Source organism: Artibeus jamaicensis, unplaced genomic scaffold (genome assembly GCF_021234435.1).
Source record: "Artibeus jamaicensis isolate MK-2021 breed Jamaican fruit bat unplaced genomic scaffold, CSHL_Jam_final contig_332, whole genome shotgun sequence".
In the NCBI taxonomy this organism is placed as follows: domain Eukaryota; kingdom Metazoa; phylum Chordata; class Mammalia; order Chiroptera; family Phyllostomidae; genus Artibeus; species Artibeus jamaicensis.
In genome coordinates, this window is record NW_026521788.1 from 28,130,106 (window position 1) to 28,144,432 (window position 14,327).

General features: G+C 42.9%; 1 protein-coding gene across 8 annotated transcripts in view; it reads right to left on the bottom strand.

Annotated features, from left to right (window-relative positions):
* Positions 1–14,327, bottom strand: part of KCNMA1 (potassium calcium-activated channel subfamily M alpha 1) — a 735,030-nt gene that overhangs the window by 30,293 nt on the left and 690,410 nt on the right. For 6 of the 8 annotated variants that reach the window (XM_053663957.1, XM_053663953.1, XM_037130591.2 and 3 more), the window contains 2 exons: positions 6,012–6,125; positions 1,056–1,186 (listed from right to left, as the gene is read on the bottom strand). In XM_053663957.1, coding sequence (XP_053519932.1) covers positions 1,056–1,186; positions 6,012–6,125 — 245 coding nt within the window. Of the gene's footprint in view, positions 1–1,055; positions 1,187–5,144; positions 5,226–6,011; positions 6,126–14,327 lie in introns of all 8 variants that reach the window. The other 2 variants (XM_053663956.1, XM_053663955.1) reach the window with 1 other exon arrangement.

The window sequence follows — 14,327 nt, forward strand, 5'->3', positions numbered from 1 at the left end:
GCACACATCACAGTGCCCTGGTTATGACCCATTCTAGTATCTGCTTTTGCCTTTTATAGTTCAGGATGGCTCCTTTAAACTGGGAGCTACTTTTTAATTGCTCTTTGTTTTGGGTCTCAAAAGTGAAAAAGAAATGCACATCAAGTTACAGAAGAAATCAAAGATGCTTTTGATCCTTTGGCTACCACTCAAATCCTCCCCTGCAGCAAAGAACAGGCCAGGCCTGGCCCTCATGCCTGGTCCTCTCCCAGGACCCATGTCTCAGTGACTGGCAGTGACCTAGAATTACCTTTGACACTTCATTCTCTTTCACCTTCGGCTCATACACAGTCTATTTCCAAGTCCTTTCAATTTTACTGGCAAACACCACACAAATCCACCCACCTCCCACCCCCTGTGCAGCTCTCTCCTAGTCTGAGCTAGAGAGCCTCTTACTCAGACTTCTGGCTGTCCTCTTGCCTCCGGAAACCGACCTTCACACCCCAGCCAAGGCGCTCCTAGAACATAAACCTGATCACAACACTTTCCAGCTCAAAACGCTTCAATGCCTCCTCATTACTCTAAAGAAAAAGAGCAAAACCATGAAAATGTGTTGGAGGCCTTTCGGTCCGACCTTGCTCCTCCCCGCTCTTCCCTCCGTCACTCAGGCCCAGGCCCACAGGCTTTGTCCAGCTTCCTTCAGACTGTCAGGTTCCACCCCTTCCACAGGCCTTTTTTATTTGCTTTCCTTCTTCCAGGGATGCTTTTCTCCACAAAATCTGCCCTCTTTAGTGCTCAGGTTTTTACATTTAATGTGTATGATGTTTTTATGGAATCTCCCTCTGATCTGGGGACCAGGTCAAGTGCTCACCTATATTTATTCACAGCCTTCCTTGCACCTTTAAGAATTTATAATCCAATGTTTATTTGTGTGATAGTTTGATGCACATTGGTATCCCCCTCCAGACTGTGAGCTTTGCCTGGTCACGCCCCCCACTGTAGCTCAAGCTCCAGCCCCATATGCCTCTCCCGTGGGAGGCTGGAGGAGCTCCACTCCCCATCCTGCACCCACTCACCGCGCTCATGAGTGAGTCCAGGACGCTGACGGCAAATGCTGTCCCGCATGCAAACGGCTGCGTGAGGTACAGTTCTGTGTCGGGGTCATCGTCATCGTCTTGGTCCAAAAACTGAACATTAGTATCGTTCACTAGAAAAAGCATAAAATAAGAATTAGCTCAAAATACCAAACACAGGCAGCGAAGCCAGAGAAAGAGCAGGCTGCTGGTTTAGAAACACTGAAGTCACTGAAAAGGAGAGAAAAGCATGGGAGAAGCCAGGGATGGGTCTGGGGGTGGGGGCCAGTGGGACTCAATGGACTGCTCCTATGTGATTATTCAAGTTTCCAAGACCCAGAGTGCAATAACTTCAAGCAGGCTTGCCCCATGGCAGGCCACGGGAGGACTAGGAGACAGTGCTGGTCAGTCCTTTGGTATAGTTTTAGAATCATGACCCTGAAAAACACCTTAAAGTGTTTTTTTGGTAGCCAAGTCCTTTGAGAGAGACATATTTCAAGGATGAGTAGCCACAATTAGCCATGCTGGTTTAGCCACAAGGAAAAGAAAGCAATTTATCGAGAGTGAAGAGCAACTGACTGGGAGCACAGCAGAGGCAAAGAGCAAGGAATTCACCCACAGGCACAGCCCACACCCTGCCTGGGGATTGGCCTGGGGAGTGGTGGGGTCCCCAGCCCTAATTCTGGGCCCACACCAACAGGCCCTGGTTATTAGAAAGGTGACCCCATGTGGGATGTCTTCCGGGCTGTCTCCAGCTGTTTGCTGACAAAGACTTGCTCTGCATCCCAAGGTGCATGGGGATGTCCACGTTCTCCCCTTCCTCTTCTGAATAGCTCAGTCTTCTCTATGCTTCACCTTAAGCAGATGCAACATTTGATGCTGTGCTTGTTTCCATCTGAGGATTCCTCAATGGACGCCTCTGGCACACATGTGCAGACTGATTGTATCACTGAGATGTCTTTAACTTATTAAAAATTAAATGACAAATTAATTTCCATTCTGCTCTTGACTTCAGAAATGATCAGCTTTGCAGAGCAAGTAATGGGTGGGGGAAGTGTGTGGCTGGGGAGAAATAAGTGCTCATGATTTCTGGAATAATTATCATGCTTTTAGAAAAAGAATAGATGAAGTTCCCTTTTTTCCTGATCCCTTTCTAGATGTATCAGCAGCGAATTCTCTTTCTTGGAGTTAGTGTTTTAATTTTTTTTCCAAAAGTAACTTTTTGGATGATGCTTTTTCTAACTTTTGCTTGTTTATTATGTGAGGCAGAATAAATGATAGTAGGATAAAAAGCTAGACCTGGAATTATTTTTAAATGACACTTTCCCTAGAGAAAGATTCAAATGGGGAGGAATCTTTATTCTCCCAAAGTTGATCATGTCTGGGTCCCCGCCACTGTCCCAGCAGCACTTGCATCACAGGCTGGGGGGCGAAAGTGCAAAATGCAGGATATGACACTAACGCCCTAGGGCAAAGCACTTCTCCACTGCACACCTTAGTTTCTCCCTCTCTGCAGGATGGGGGAGAGAAAAGCAGCTCTTGTGAGGTTGTCAGGACACTCCTATGAGATTGTTCTTGGTGAGCCTGACCCTGAACTTGATGCTAGCTGCTCTCAGGATTGCCTTTCTGACATTAAATGTTCTGTGCACCCACTATATTATAGTAATTCCCAGCCTCCTTCCACCCCTCTCTGAGGCCCATAAAGCCTTCCTCGGGGATCCTACTAGCGTCAACTTGTATCTTTTCCCTCCTCCATCCACTTATGCAAAACCATGCCGTGGGCCACAGTTTAGTCTTCCTGCTTTGTGAGCCAGAACAGCATGTAGAGGATGTGGTTTTAATCATCTGTAATAGCCGAGGAAGCCCTGTGCATTGGCATTCCAAAATGAGAAGCATCTGTTACCCCTTTTCAAGATGATGAGGAAGGGTTGGTGCTAGACTTCAAGGGGAAGTAGCCCCAAGTAGGGAGAGATAATTCTAGATTTTCAGTGAGCTAGGGATCGGTCTGAGTCACTGGGAACAAACTCCAGGGCATAAGCCAGGGTTCAGTGAAGATCCTGTGTGTTGTGTGCTGTGTGGGGTCATTCAGTCTCAGAAGGACAGCAGCCAGTGTTACTCTAATCCTACTTCAAAGAGCAGTCATTATTGGGTGCTAAGAGGTGATTAAAACAATCACCCCAATATGTATGAGGTCAAATATAACTGGGAAACAGGCAGGTTGAACACCTTTAAAGATTTTTCTTCTTATGGGACTTCTAGGGGTCTTTGACCCACAGACATCCATTGGGACTCTCCAAATAGATGAAGACTAGAATATACTAAACAGTTTAAAAGACCTATTTGACCTCAGCATCCTCTGTGACTTTTCAAAAGGCATCTTATTCACTTGGCATAACACAGAATACATCTCGGAACATGCAGTAGGTAAATAGTAAATATTGTGGGGACGCAGAGAGGGGATGCAGTCAGAGGACAATGGTATGATTGCCAAAGAGGGTCTGACCTCTAGAAAAAATGGACTTAAGACAGAAGGTAAAGGTGATGGGAACACACGGGAACATGGAAGGTTCTCTGAGCTAATGGAAGACATTAGCTTCCATAATTGGAGACATGACCCTCTGGTGAGAGACAGAAACTTCAAGAGATTCAAGGATGCTCATCAAATGCCTGAACTGTTGGGTCTGATTTGGGGCTCCAAGCCTGTTCTTTTCTCTTCTACTAATCAAGATATCTTAGCTAGCGGGCAGCACATGAATCCCAGACAGAAAAAGAAATCCCTGGCACTGATGATTCTGAAATGCTCCTGAACATTCCTGAGATGGAGACATTAGAATGGATTTTTCAAGCATAGGTCTGGGCTGCATAAGCTCCCGGGGTCTCCTACAACACTAAGGTTCTGAGGAGAGCAGTCCCGAAACCTAGGCTTTTAGCCAACTTCCCTAAACATGAAAAAAACCCACCTCTTCTACTGCTGGAAACAAAAAATAGTGTAATACTCCTTGACCTGAGTGAATCTGTCCTGATAAATAGCTAGGTCTACAATAATGCAGTGCTGAGTGGTGGACAATTTATTCCTTAGTTTCTAGACACCTCGCAAGCAAGATTACTGTGTTAAAAGCTGCTCTCTTATTTTGAAATATATTTTGGGGCCTAGAAAATGGCATGTTAGTTTCATTTGTAAGTCATTCGAAGGCAGGTGCTTCCTACTTCTCTATCCACCCCTCTGCCAAGCAGCACTCTCACTGTCTCTATTTAGAAGATCAATCCCTGGGTCTGAGACCTGCCGCTGATGGGTGCCTTTCATGGAGTTATTAACCAAGTTGTGAAGAATTGTGGAAGGTCTTGACAAATGCAGTCATGACCAAGCCCTTCATCTTCCTGATTGAGTCTACTCCGAATGTCCTCAAGAAGGCTCTGGGCCAGTAGGGCGGGGGTCAGAGCTCAGAGATGTGCCCCAGTGGCTGCTAACCTCATCCTTGGCACCATTCCTGAAATCTGACTTTGGAAAGAAAAGGTCCTCTAGGAGCTGGGTGCTTTTATGGCTTCAGAACCAGAGCTTCTGAGAAAAGGGCCTAGTACCAAAAAAATAAGGCAAATAAAGTCAGAATAAAGGAAAATAAACAGCTGGAGGGAAGGCACCGTCTTAGGTTTCTTATCTTAAAATTTTTATATTTCTCCTTTGACTTCCTCTGAGAGTTGCGAAGACATGTCAGTCAAACTGACAGTATGTTGGAAGAGGAATATAAGGGAGAAGGCGGGAGGGCAGGGGAACACATGGAAAAGGAAAAAAAAAGGGGGGGCCCAGGCCAAAGAAAATGAATTAGAGAAAAGATGCTTTGAAAACAACTGCCAGGTCAGATGGGTGTGATCAAAGGTTTACTGATGCTGTGTGGGGGAAAAAAAATCATTAAGAAAGGCCAGAACAAGACAGTCGATTCCAACCAGAGCCACAAATAAAACACATTCAAAGCAGTGCCATGGGGTAGCCGTTCTGTTACAGCCAGTGAAATAAAAAACAAGCTGATGATGGTTGGAAACACCAACAAGAGAACAAAAGGAGACACTGATGTGAAGGAAAACAGTGCTTCTTACCCAGTTCAGTTATCATTAGAATGTGCGTCCCACTGTTTTTTTCCTGATTGACTGATACCAAAGGCAACTTGCCAGGTTTAGCTAATTGGATACAGCATTTAAGGGTTAGGGAAAGGGAGTGGAGGAAAGTACAGAAAAAGAAAAGAGTGAGGGAATAACAGAGGAAACATTCTAAAGTAAAGGCACCCAAGACCTGGATCTCAGGTAGGTAATATTTGTCTTGGGGGGGGTGGTGGTGGTGGTGACCACTTGGCAGTTGTGCAAATTCATTAAGTAGAAGCAGGGGGTGTCACTGCCAGGTTAAAAGTTCAGTTCCAACAATCATGGTCCTCAAAACCCCATCATTTTTGGGGGGCCCAGGTAGCATTCACTGAAAATGGCCTTTGTCTCAGCAGTTCTCTTAGGGTAGATTAAATGTAGAGTTACTAGCTCAATGCTTCTCTCCAGTTCTCAAAATGAGGTTGGCTGAGTGAGAGCTGAAGCTTTTCACCTCAGTGGAGGGTTCTGATTTTAGGAGCTGTCCAGAGGTGCTTCAGTGAAAATTACCAAGTGTTCTTGGACTATGCCTTTCCTCCCTTCCTCCCCCTTCCCTAATTTATGCCCCAATTTTGAATCCATCATCTCATATTCCTTGGAAGCAGTGACCAGCATGAAGGAACTATCTATTCATCTCAGAGGAAAGCTAGATCAGTTTTCCCTTTGGTAATCTGATATTTCTGTGCATGCCTTTCTTCACTCTCCTTCCAATCAAACCCTACTAGAGTTTACTATGCTAAAGGAGCTAAAAAAACAGGCCAACTTCCTCATATCCGACATGATTGGAAAAGAGAACCAAAAAATCTGCCCAAAGCCAACATTCACCCCTACCTAATTCAGTGATGATGGGGATGTTGACCCCAGTCGTGATGGATGGCTGACGTAACATCCCGTGTACTGGGCTGTTATCTGGAGAGGATCTGTCCATTCCTGGAGGTGTGAACCCTAGTGGGAAGTAAAAAGAGAAGGGAGAAAAATCATAAGTGTGGACAATTTGGAAATAATGAGAGTTCAGGGTATATACAGAAGCCAAAAAAAAAGCTTATGCATTATTTACAGATCAACAATTAGCACTTCCAGGATAAACTCTGATGAGCTGTTGTTTTGAAAGAAGAAAGTAGGAGACTATTATAAATAATTCTAACCCACTTTGATAGTTTCCTAAAAACTGGTCTCTGTAACAATGATTGACCTTGATCGCACTCAGATTTTTGTTCCCTTCTCCATGTGGGCACACCTGAGAATTATACCTAAGTGCCTCCTTGAAGTGAGATATATCAATGCAATGTAGGAAATGTTCTAGCCCATGAAACATGAACAGAACCATGCCTATCATCACTTCCGGCACAAGCATTTGACCCACCGCCTGTCCTCCCAGACTATGGCAACCATGGGAACATGGGTCACTGTGGAGAAGACTGGGCAGTAGCCCAGGCCTGGAGTAAGTGAAAAAGCAATCTGTGTTGCCTGAAGTCCCTGAGATTTGGGTTCGTTGTTGTTGTTACCACAGCATAACCTAACCTATATTGCTATCTGAAACCACTTCATTGCTTATGCTCCTGCCGGTGAGGCTTACCTGGGTCTTTGACACAGTTCTGACCAAGGGGAGGAAGTAAGAGAGAACTGCTTGTGGAAGGGGGTGGTGTTAGGGAGTGCTGTTAAAAAGAATCACAGGAAGAGACATTCCTGCTCAATCTACTGGGCATTGCTTTCATGTCAGGAACTGTGGCAGCCATCTCATAACCAGGTTGGGCACCAGCTGAGGACAAAGTCATCTTACCGATATTGGCCTAACTGAATGACAGAAAGAATGTTCCTTGAGTTCCTGAATTCACCAGCCCTAGAACCAAAATCAACTGACCTCAGGATTTCTTCTTACATAATATTTTATATAGACATATAAATAAGATGATATGTATACAATAATATTTCTGTATATCTTATACAGATAAATTTTATGTATTTTATATATAAATTTTATACATATAACATTTCTTATGGAAAAAATCCTGAGGTAACATGGTTTTATATACATATATATACTACATATACACACAATTATATCTTTATATATTTTCCTTTTGTTTAAGCCAGAATTAATCTTATTAAAAACAATATGTGTGACTAAAATCATCCTGACTGAGACATGTGTGGCCAGCTCACAGTGGAGCCCTGAATTCCCAGTGTTCCGAACCCATCTTAACACAGATGTGGGTGGAGTAAGTTGGAAAGCAGCGTATTTGGTTTATGACTTTTTGCATCTGGGCTTCTTTGGGTCTCAGATCCAAATCCCAAGTGCCTATTAGAATGAGCTTGACCCAGCCCTAACCTCAAGATCTCTGAGGATGAGAAATCATTCCAGCTAGGCTAAGCAGCTGCCTCTCTAAGGATATGCATAGAAACATACAGACATGAGACATTTATTTATGTCACACATTCACACAGTGACAATTAATTTGACCAAGTGAAGTACATGGCAAGTGGTACCATCAGCTCTGTGCTGGTTACAAGGCCCAATTTGCTCCTCTATTGCAGAAAACAGGCAGACGCCTTCACTTTGGTTTCTCTTCTTTGCCCTTGATGGACTGCTAGGTGGACTTATTCATGAGTTATGACTTAGAGATACAAAGTCTCTTGTTAAGTTTCCAAGGACAAAATTCCAAATAGATTGTGTGACCAGTTTCCTCATTTACTCTCCAGTGATGTGACAAGACTGGGATGAATCTGGCATTATGGCGTGTGTGCTTTCCCAGGAATGCTGCAATGACAGGCGCTCCGTAATTGCCTGTTGTTTTGGAGGTGCATAATGCATAAAATGCCAGAGAAATATAAAAAGGATTTGCCTATTTTCTGCTTTTCTATGTATAATTTTCATACTATTGTGTGCCATATTCTCAGAAAGAAAAAAAAGTTTTATTTACTTTTCATTCCCTGAATGCACTTAATTTTACTCTTTATATTGCCATACTGTGTGCAGAGTGAGTATTTTTCAGTGACAGTGTAGTGTCCCTCTTTTCAAACTTTGGAATGTGTGCTTTTCAGCCAACCACATAATAGGTATAAGAACACGCATTTTAAATGCTAGCTGTTTTCTTCCCCTAGACTAGTGAAGGGGAAGACCAAACTGTTTTCATCAGAAGTTTCATTCAAAAGCATGAAAAACTGCAAGTGACAGCTGAGCAGATTCAGTGGAAGTGACGTTTTTGAATTTCTTCGACTTGACAAGTAAACACCTTAAATCGGTAATGCTATATGCATAATACATGGCCTGTATTTTGACATCCATCATCAAATGCTGACTTGAGAAAATATGGGTTTGTACGTCAAGGAATAGCACCCATAAAACAGGGAGAAATGCAGGTCACACGGTATTAGGAAAACTGTATTTCATTACAGAACCTGCAACAAGCCAAAGTGTCCTTTTATTTTATCTTATTTAAAAATTCCATTTTCAGCTGTGAAAAGTCTCAATTCCTTTGCATGAAACCTTCATTTAGAAATGACATGCTTGCTTCAGAGGCCTCTTTTATTTTGCTTTCATATTCCATTTTCCCTTCCAGTCACCAAGCCTGACTCCATTAGCATCTGCAAACTGACAAACTGTAGTGGGTGTCCAAGGACATCGCTCCATTAAAGGTCCTTCTCTCTCCTATACGTGACCCCAAGAACAGGGTGCTTTTGTTGGCAAGAAAACTTCAGCAACTATAATGTCTCTTTCCCTTTTGATACTTATCTAGTCACACATTTTTTAAAGGCAAAAAGAAAGACTGAAGAAATAAACTCTATCTTTTTCCCCTCTGGTGTAGAGGGCTGTTAAAGATGAACAGAATTTATTTTCATTTTTAAAGAACTTTTATGAGTTAATTTGAACCAAACTGAGGACAATTTCCAGGAAGAAAAATCTCAAGGGAATGAGGAAATGCTCCAGAGAATGGCAGTTTTGCACCTTATTTTATAGACTTCAATCAAAGGAAGAGACTTCCGCCAAGATGGAGAAGTAGGTGGAGGTTCCACCTCACCTCTGTGCACAACCAAATCTAAGAACAACTATTTTTAACAGCAGTCACAACCAAGCCACACGGAAAATCAACAATACGGAGTCCAAAGGACAACTAGATACTCGGCTGGACCGGTACAAGGAGCGAGGCCAGCAGCGGAGCAGGTTAGCAAGAAAAAATTCCCGGGGCGGTGCGCGGTGCGCGCAGGCAACCGAGGGCCCTGATCGCCAGCGAGCTGGCTGCCGGAGCGCACAGGGAAGAGGCGCGGTGGCTCGGTCGGTCGCGCGCATTTACGTGCAGAGAAACCAGTGAGAAGGGAAACCCGCGCGGTGCAGCAGGCTCGCAAAATTAGGATCGGATAAGCAAGCCCGAGGCGTTTGAGTGACTGGATGCGCTGGGCTAGCGGAGAGGAACGCCATTGCTCCCTCTCTGACCCCGCCCACACACACACAGCGTCACAAACCAGCGACCTGGGTCGCCCCGTCCTGGTAAACAACTAAGGCTTCGCTCCGCTCACTTAACAGCACGAATAGACCAAAAATGGCTCTAGGACAACTCAGAGCCCCAGAACCGATAGACCTAAGTGATGAAGAAATAGCCAGTCTTTCAGATGCACAGTTCAAAACACTGGTTATAAAGATCCTTACAGAACTGGTGGATTTTAGTCACAAATTAGAGAAACATATGGAAGCTAAATTAATTGAAATGAATGCTGATACAAAAGATACCAATAGTAATGGAAAGAAAATTGGGATTCAAATCAAGGGAGAGGACCAGACGGAAGAAAAAAATGATCAAACAGAAAGGAATGAAGAAATAAGAATTCAGAAAAATGAGGAGAAGCTTAGGAACCTCCAGGACATCTTTAAACGTTCCAACATCCGAATTATAGGGGTACCAGAAGGGGGAAAGGCACAACCACCAGTTGAAAAATTATTTGAACAAATAATAAAGGAGAATTTCCCCAAGATGGCAAAGGAAATAGACTTCCGAGAAATCCAGGAAGCTCAGAGAGTCCCAAAGAAGTTGGACCCAAGAAGGAACACACCAAGGCACATCATAATTACATTAGCCAAGATTAAAATGAAGGAGAGAATCCTAGAAGCAGCAAGGGCTAAGGGGACAGTCACCTACAAAGGAGTTCCCATCAGACTGTCAGCTGATTTCTCAAAAGAGACCTTACAGGCAAGAAGGGGCTGGACAGAGGTATTCCAAGTCATGAAAACCAAAGATCTACAACCAAGATTGCTCTACCCAGCAAAACTTTCATTTAGAATGGAAGGACAGATAAAGTGCTTCTCAGATAAGACCAAATTCAAGGAGTTCATCATCACCAAGCCCTTACTATATGAAATGTTAAAGGGACTTACCTAAGAAAAAGAAGATAAAAAAGATGAACAGTGAAAGGACAGCAAACTCACAGTTATTAAGAACCACACCTAAAACAAAAGCAAACTAAGAGGATAGCTAGATCAGGAGCAGAACCATAGAAATGAAGATCTCATGGAGGGTTACCAACAGGGGAGTGGGAGGAGGGGAAAGGGGGAGAAGGTACAGAAAATAAGTAGTATAGACAGTAGATAGAAAATAGATAGGGGGAGGGTAAGAATAGTAGGGGAAATACAGAATCTAAAGAATTTGAGACACATGTTCATGAACTAAAGGGGGAAATGGTGGGGGAGGGGTATGCAGGGTGGAGGGGAAAGGAGGGGGGAATAGAGCAAATGTAATGGCATAATCAATAAAAAAAAAGAATAAAAAAAAATCAAAGGAAGAAGCACAGGGAGTTACATGAAGTTGATTGGTGATAGATAAGGGAAGCAGGAAAATCTCTGGGACTGGATAAAGAGTAAAATGAGGAGACAAACGCATACTTCTTTTACACTGGTGCATAGAGGATAGTTAACAGATAACATTTATAGCACATAATGAAGGTATGTGGGGGAACAAGATATAACAACAAGGGGTCCAGTGGCCTTGTGCTCAGAGGACAGATTGTACGCTAAGGGTTTGGAAAAAGAGATTACTTAGACGTTCCAAAGATATGTTATCTTAAATGCAAAAAGACAATAGAGAGACTCAGGGTAAAAATTGTCCTTTGTCAAGGAAGATACCAGCCTAGGATATGACTACCGTGTTTTCTTTCTTAGACATTTGAATATGGAAAAATTGTGGTTGGAAATGGCAGGGCTGACGCAATCCTGCCTTTGATGCCATTTGATGGCCCCCACCCCATTCATCACAGCAGCAGTTCATAAAGGGACAGGTCTAAATGTGTCCTGTCTCTGGTGGTCTTCCTCCCCACACCATTATTGTTTGCTGTAGTGGACACACCTTTGGTTGAACTTTAGTTCTCAAGCCATGAAACAGCACCCCAGTTCTGTGTGTGAATACACTGTACTGCACACCATATGAACAGACATGGGATACACTAGGTATCCTAACCTACAAGAGAATAACCTAGAGAATAGAGAAGCTGGGAAATGCTCCCTTCATTAGTTAAACCAACACTTGGGACATTAATTTTAGAGAGAAGCACTTATTTTGACTGAATAGTTGAGTGAAAATGCTGACATGAGAAAGATGAAGTGAAAAGTTCTCAATCAGGAAAAGACTCAAGTTCAAGCTTCTTCCAGAGATAGCCTCCTGCTTTTTTTTTTTTTTTAATGTGTCTCCATCGTCCTCTGTTGGGCATGGACTTGGGAAGCAAGCTTTGGGCTAAAAAGGACTTCCTAAGACTACCTGCTCTCCTTAAATTGAAGGTTGCTCCACATTCCAGTCCTCAGGGAAGAAGTGATGGGCTTACATTATCTGTTCTGCTCCTTTGGTATCAGGCATAAATGGGCCCAAGATGACGCCTTTCCCCGCATGGTCGTTCTATATTCTGTATGAGAACTTTAGGCCAGAGACTGTTTTCTATTTCTTTAAACTTCCCCTACTGTCTATAGAACTCCTGGCCCACAGAGAAGAAATGGAGTGGAATAGCAAACAGCATAGTTAACAGTCAGATGCCTTGGGTTCAAACTCTGGCTCATCCACTATATTAGCCACATGACCATGAGCACAGTACAAACTTTTTCCAAGTCTTTGATTCTCTGTCTATAGACTAAAAGTATCTCCTACATAGGGTAGTTGTAAAGAAAACATTAAATAGTATATTCAAAACATTTGATAAAATGCCTGGTATGAAGCAGGCACTCAAAAATGCTGACCGCCTGTGTTAATATTTTACTGGGGACACAGTAAGTACTAGTGGACAGGCACAGCATCCATCACCACCTCTGTTCTATGGACAAAGAACTGAGGTATCTTTTGGTAGATTTTTTAAAGGAATTTTCAGAGAGAAAATCATGGGAAATTAATGGAAAGGCAATGAGCAAGGTGGATATATTTTAGTATAAATAATGAGATAAAGCCAGTGATAAAAAACACAGCCCAAAATATGTAAGAAAGGAGGATTTCAGATATGGGGATCGCTAGGATTTCTTTAGGTATGTTGAAAAACTGGTGGCCAGTCTTCATGTATAAAAAGTTCTTAATTCCTTATAGCAGCTGAGAATCTCTCTGGAGTCTTCTATTCTAGATCTAATCCTCTGCTTTCCTTAATAATTCAGGGGTATACGCTTCCTAAAATGGTTTTCATACTCTCTACATTCTTTTCCAGCATTCAGCATTAGTGTTCTTGACTACGTGTGCTGCTGTTGGGTTCAGGTGAATAAAAGTAGCAGTGTCTGATGTCATTTCCATGACATGGGTTACTCCAGGGAACAGGAGGAACTCAGCCTCTGCCAGGGAAATTACTGGGAGGTTAAATGACCTTTAGTTAAATTAGACAAGAGAGTTTTAGGATGCTTTTGAACTTAAGAATTTAATATAAACACTTGCCTCTGTCCCTAAGAAATGCATGGAGAAGAGACACTGGAATAACAAGGAAATCACCATGGTTTTATTATTTTTTAATTAATTATTTTGGGTACCTACTGTGTGCATACATACATGCACTGCATCAACGAGGCACCGTGTGGTTGTAAGCCAAAAAGGCTGTGACTCAGAGAAGCGTTACTGAAGAATGCCCCACACAGGTTCAGGGCAATGCAGACATGAGTGCATTAGATATAAGAAAGACTCAAAGTCATGGAAAGGCAAGGATATTCTAGATATAGGCTGATGAAGATAAGTGAGAATGAAGAAGGTGGGCTTAAATAGAAGCTCAAGGAAAAAAAGCTAGCATGTATTGAGTGATTTCTATGTACCAAATTCTGCTCACATAATAACTTCAGTTCACAAAACCATCCTATGTAGACAATATTATTTTACAGACAAGAAAACTGAAGCATAGAGAAGGTCAGCAATTTGCTTTGGGGCATACAACTGGGGATCAGCAGATCTCAGACTTAACCCCAGGCAAATTGACTCTGGAGTCTCCTCTAAACCATCAAGCCAATATTCCTTCTTTGTAAGCGGCAGAGCAGTACTGAGAGATTTTTCATGGGCTCTCCTCATTTATTCCTTATAACAACCCTGTGAGTGTAGGGACTGAAATTACCCCCATTTTACAGATAGGGAATATGAAATTCAGAGCAGCCCAATAATTTCCTCAAGCACACCCAGTCGGTAAGTAGCAGGTCTGGGAGCTGCAGCCAGGCAGCCTGAGGTCGGAGCCCACGGAACCGGTGCCGCCTGCTCCCTGCCCTCCGTGTGTGATGGTCTCTCCCTCCATGCTGACAGGCAAGTGTGAGGCCAAAACTAGTCTTACTCTTACATTGCTTTCACTTTTAAACAACAGCAGAGAACAATGGGGACCCATTATAGTTACGCTTAACTTGCTTCCGTATGGTATAGCAGGCACAACCCAGTACATATAATAAATGCTTTATTACAGTACCTTCCCATGGAGGAAAACACAAAGTACTTTCTAAATCTTCATTAGTTAAATCCCCAAGCCTTTCCAGGGAGAGAGGGAGATGAACATTCTTATCAATCATCTCCCTTAGAATAGATGGAGAAATGAAGGTAAGCGCCTCCCGACCCCCACAGATTTTACATAAAGGAATTGGCTCAAATGGTGGGCCAAATTATCTTTTATTGTGTGCATATAAATGGTGGTTAGAAATCCATATGCTATGTTAAACTAGGGAAATAAATTAGG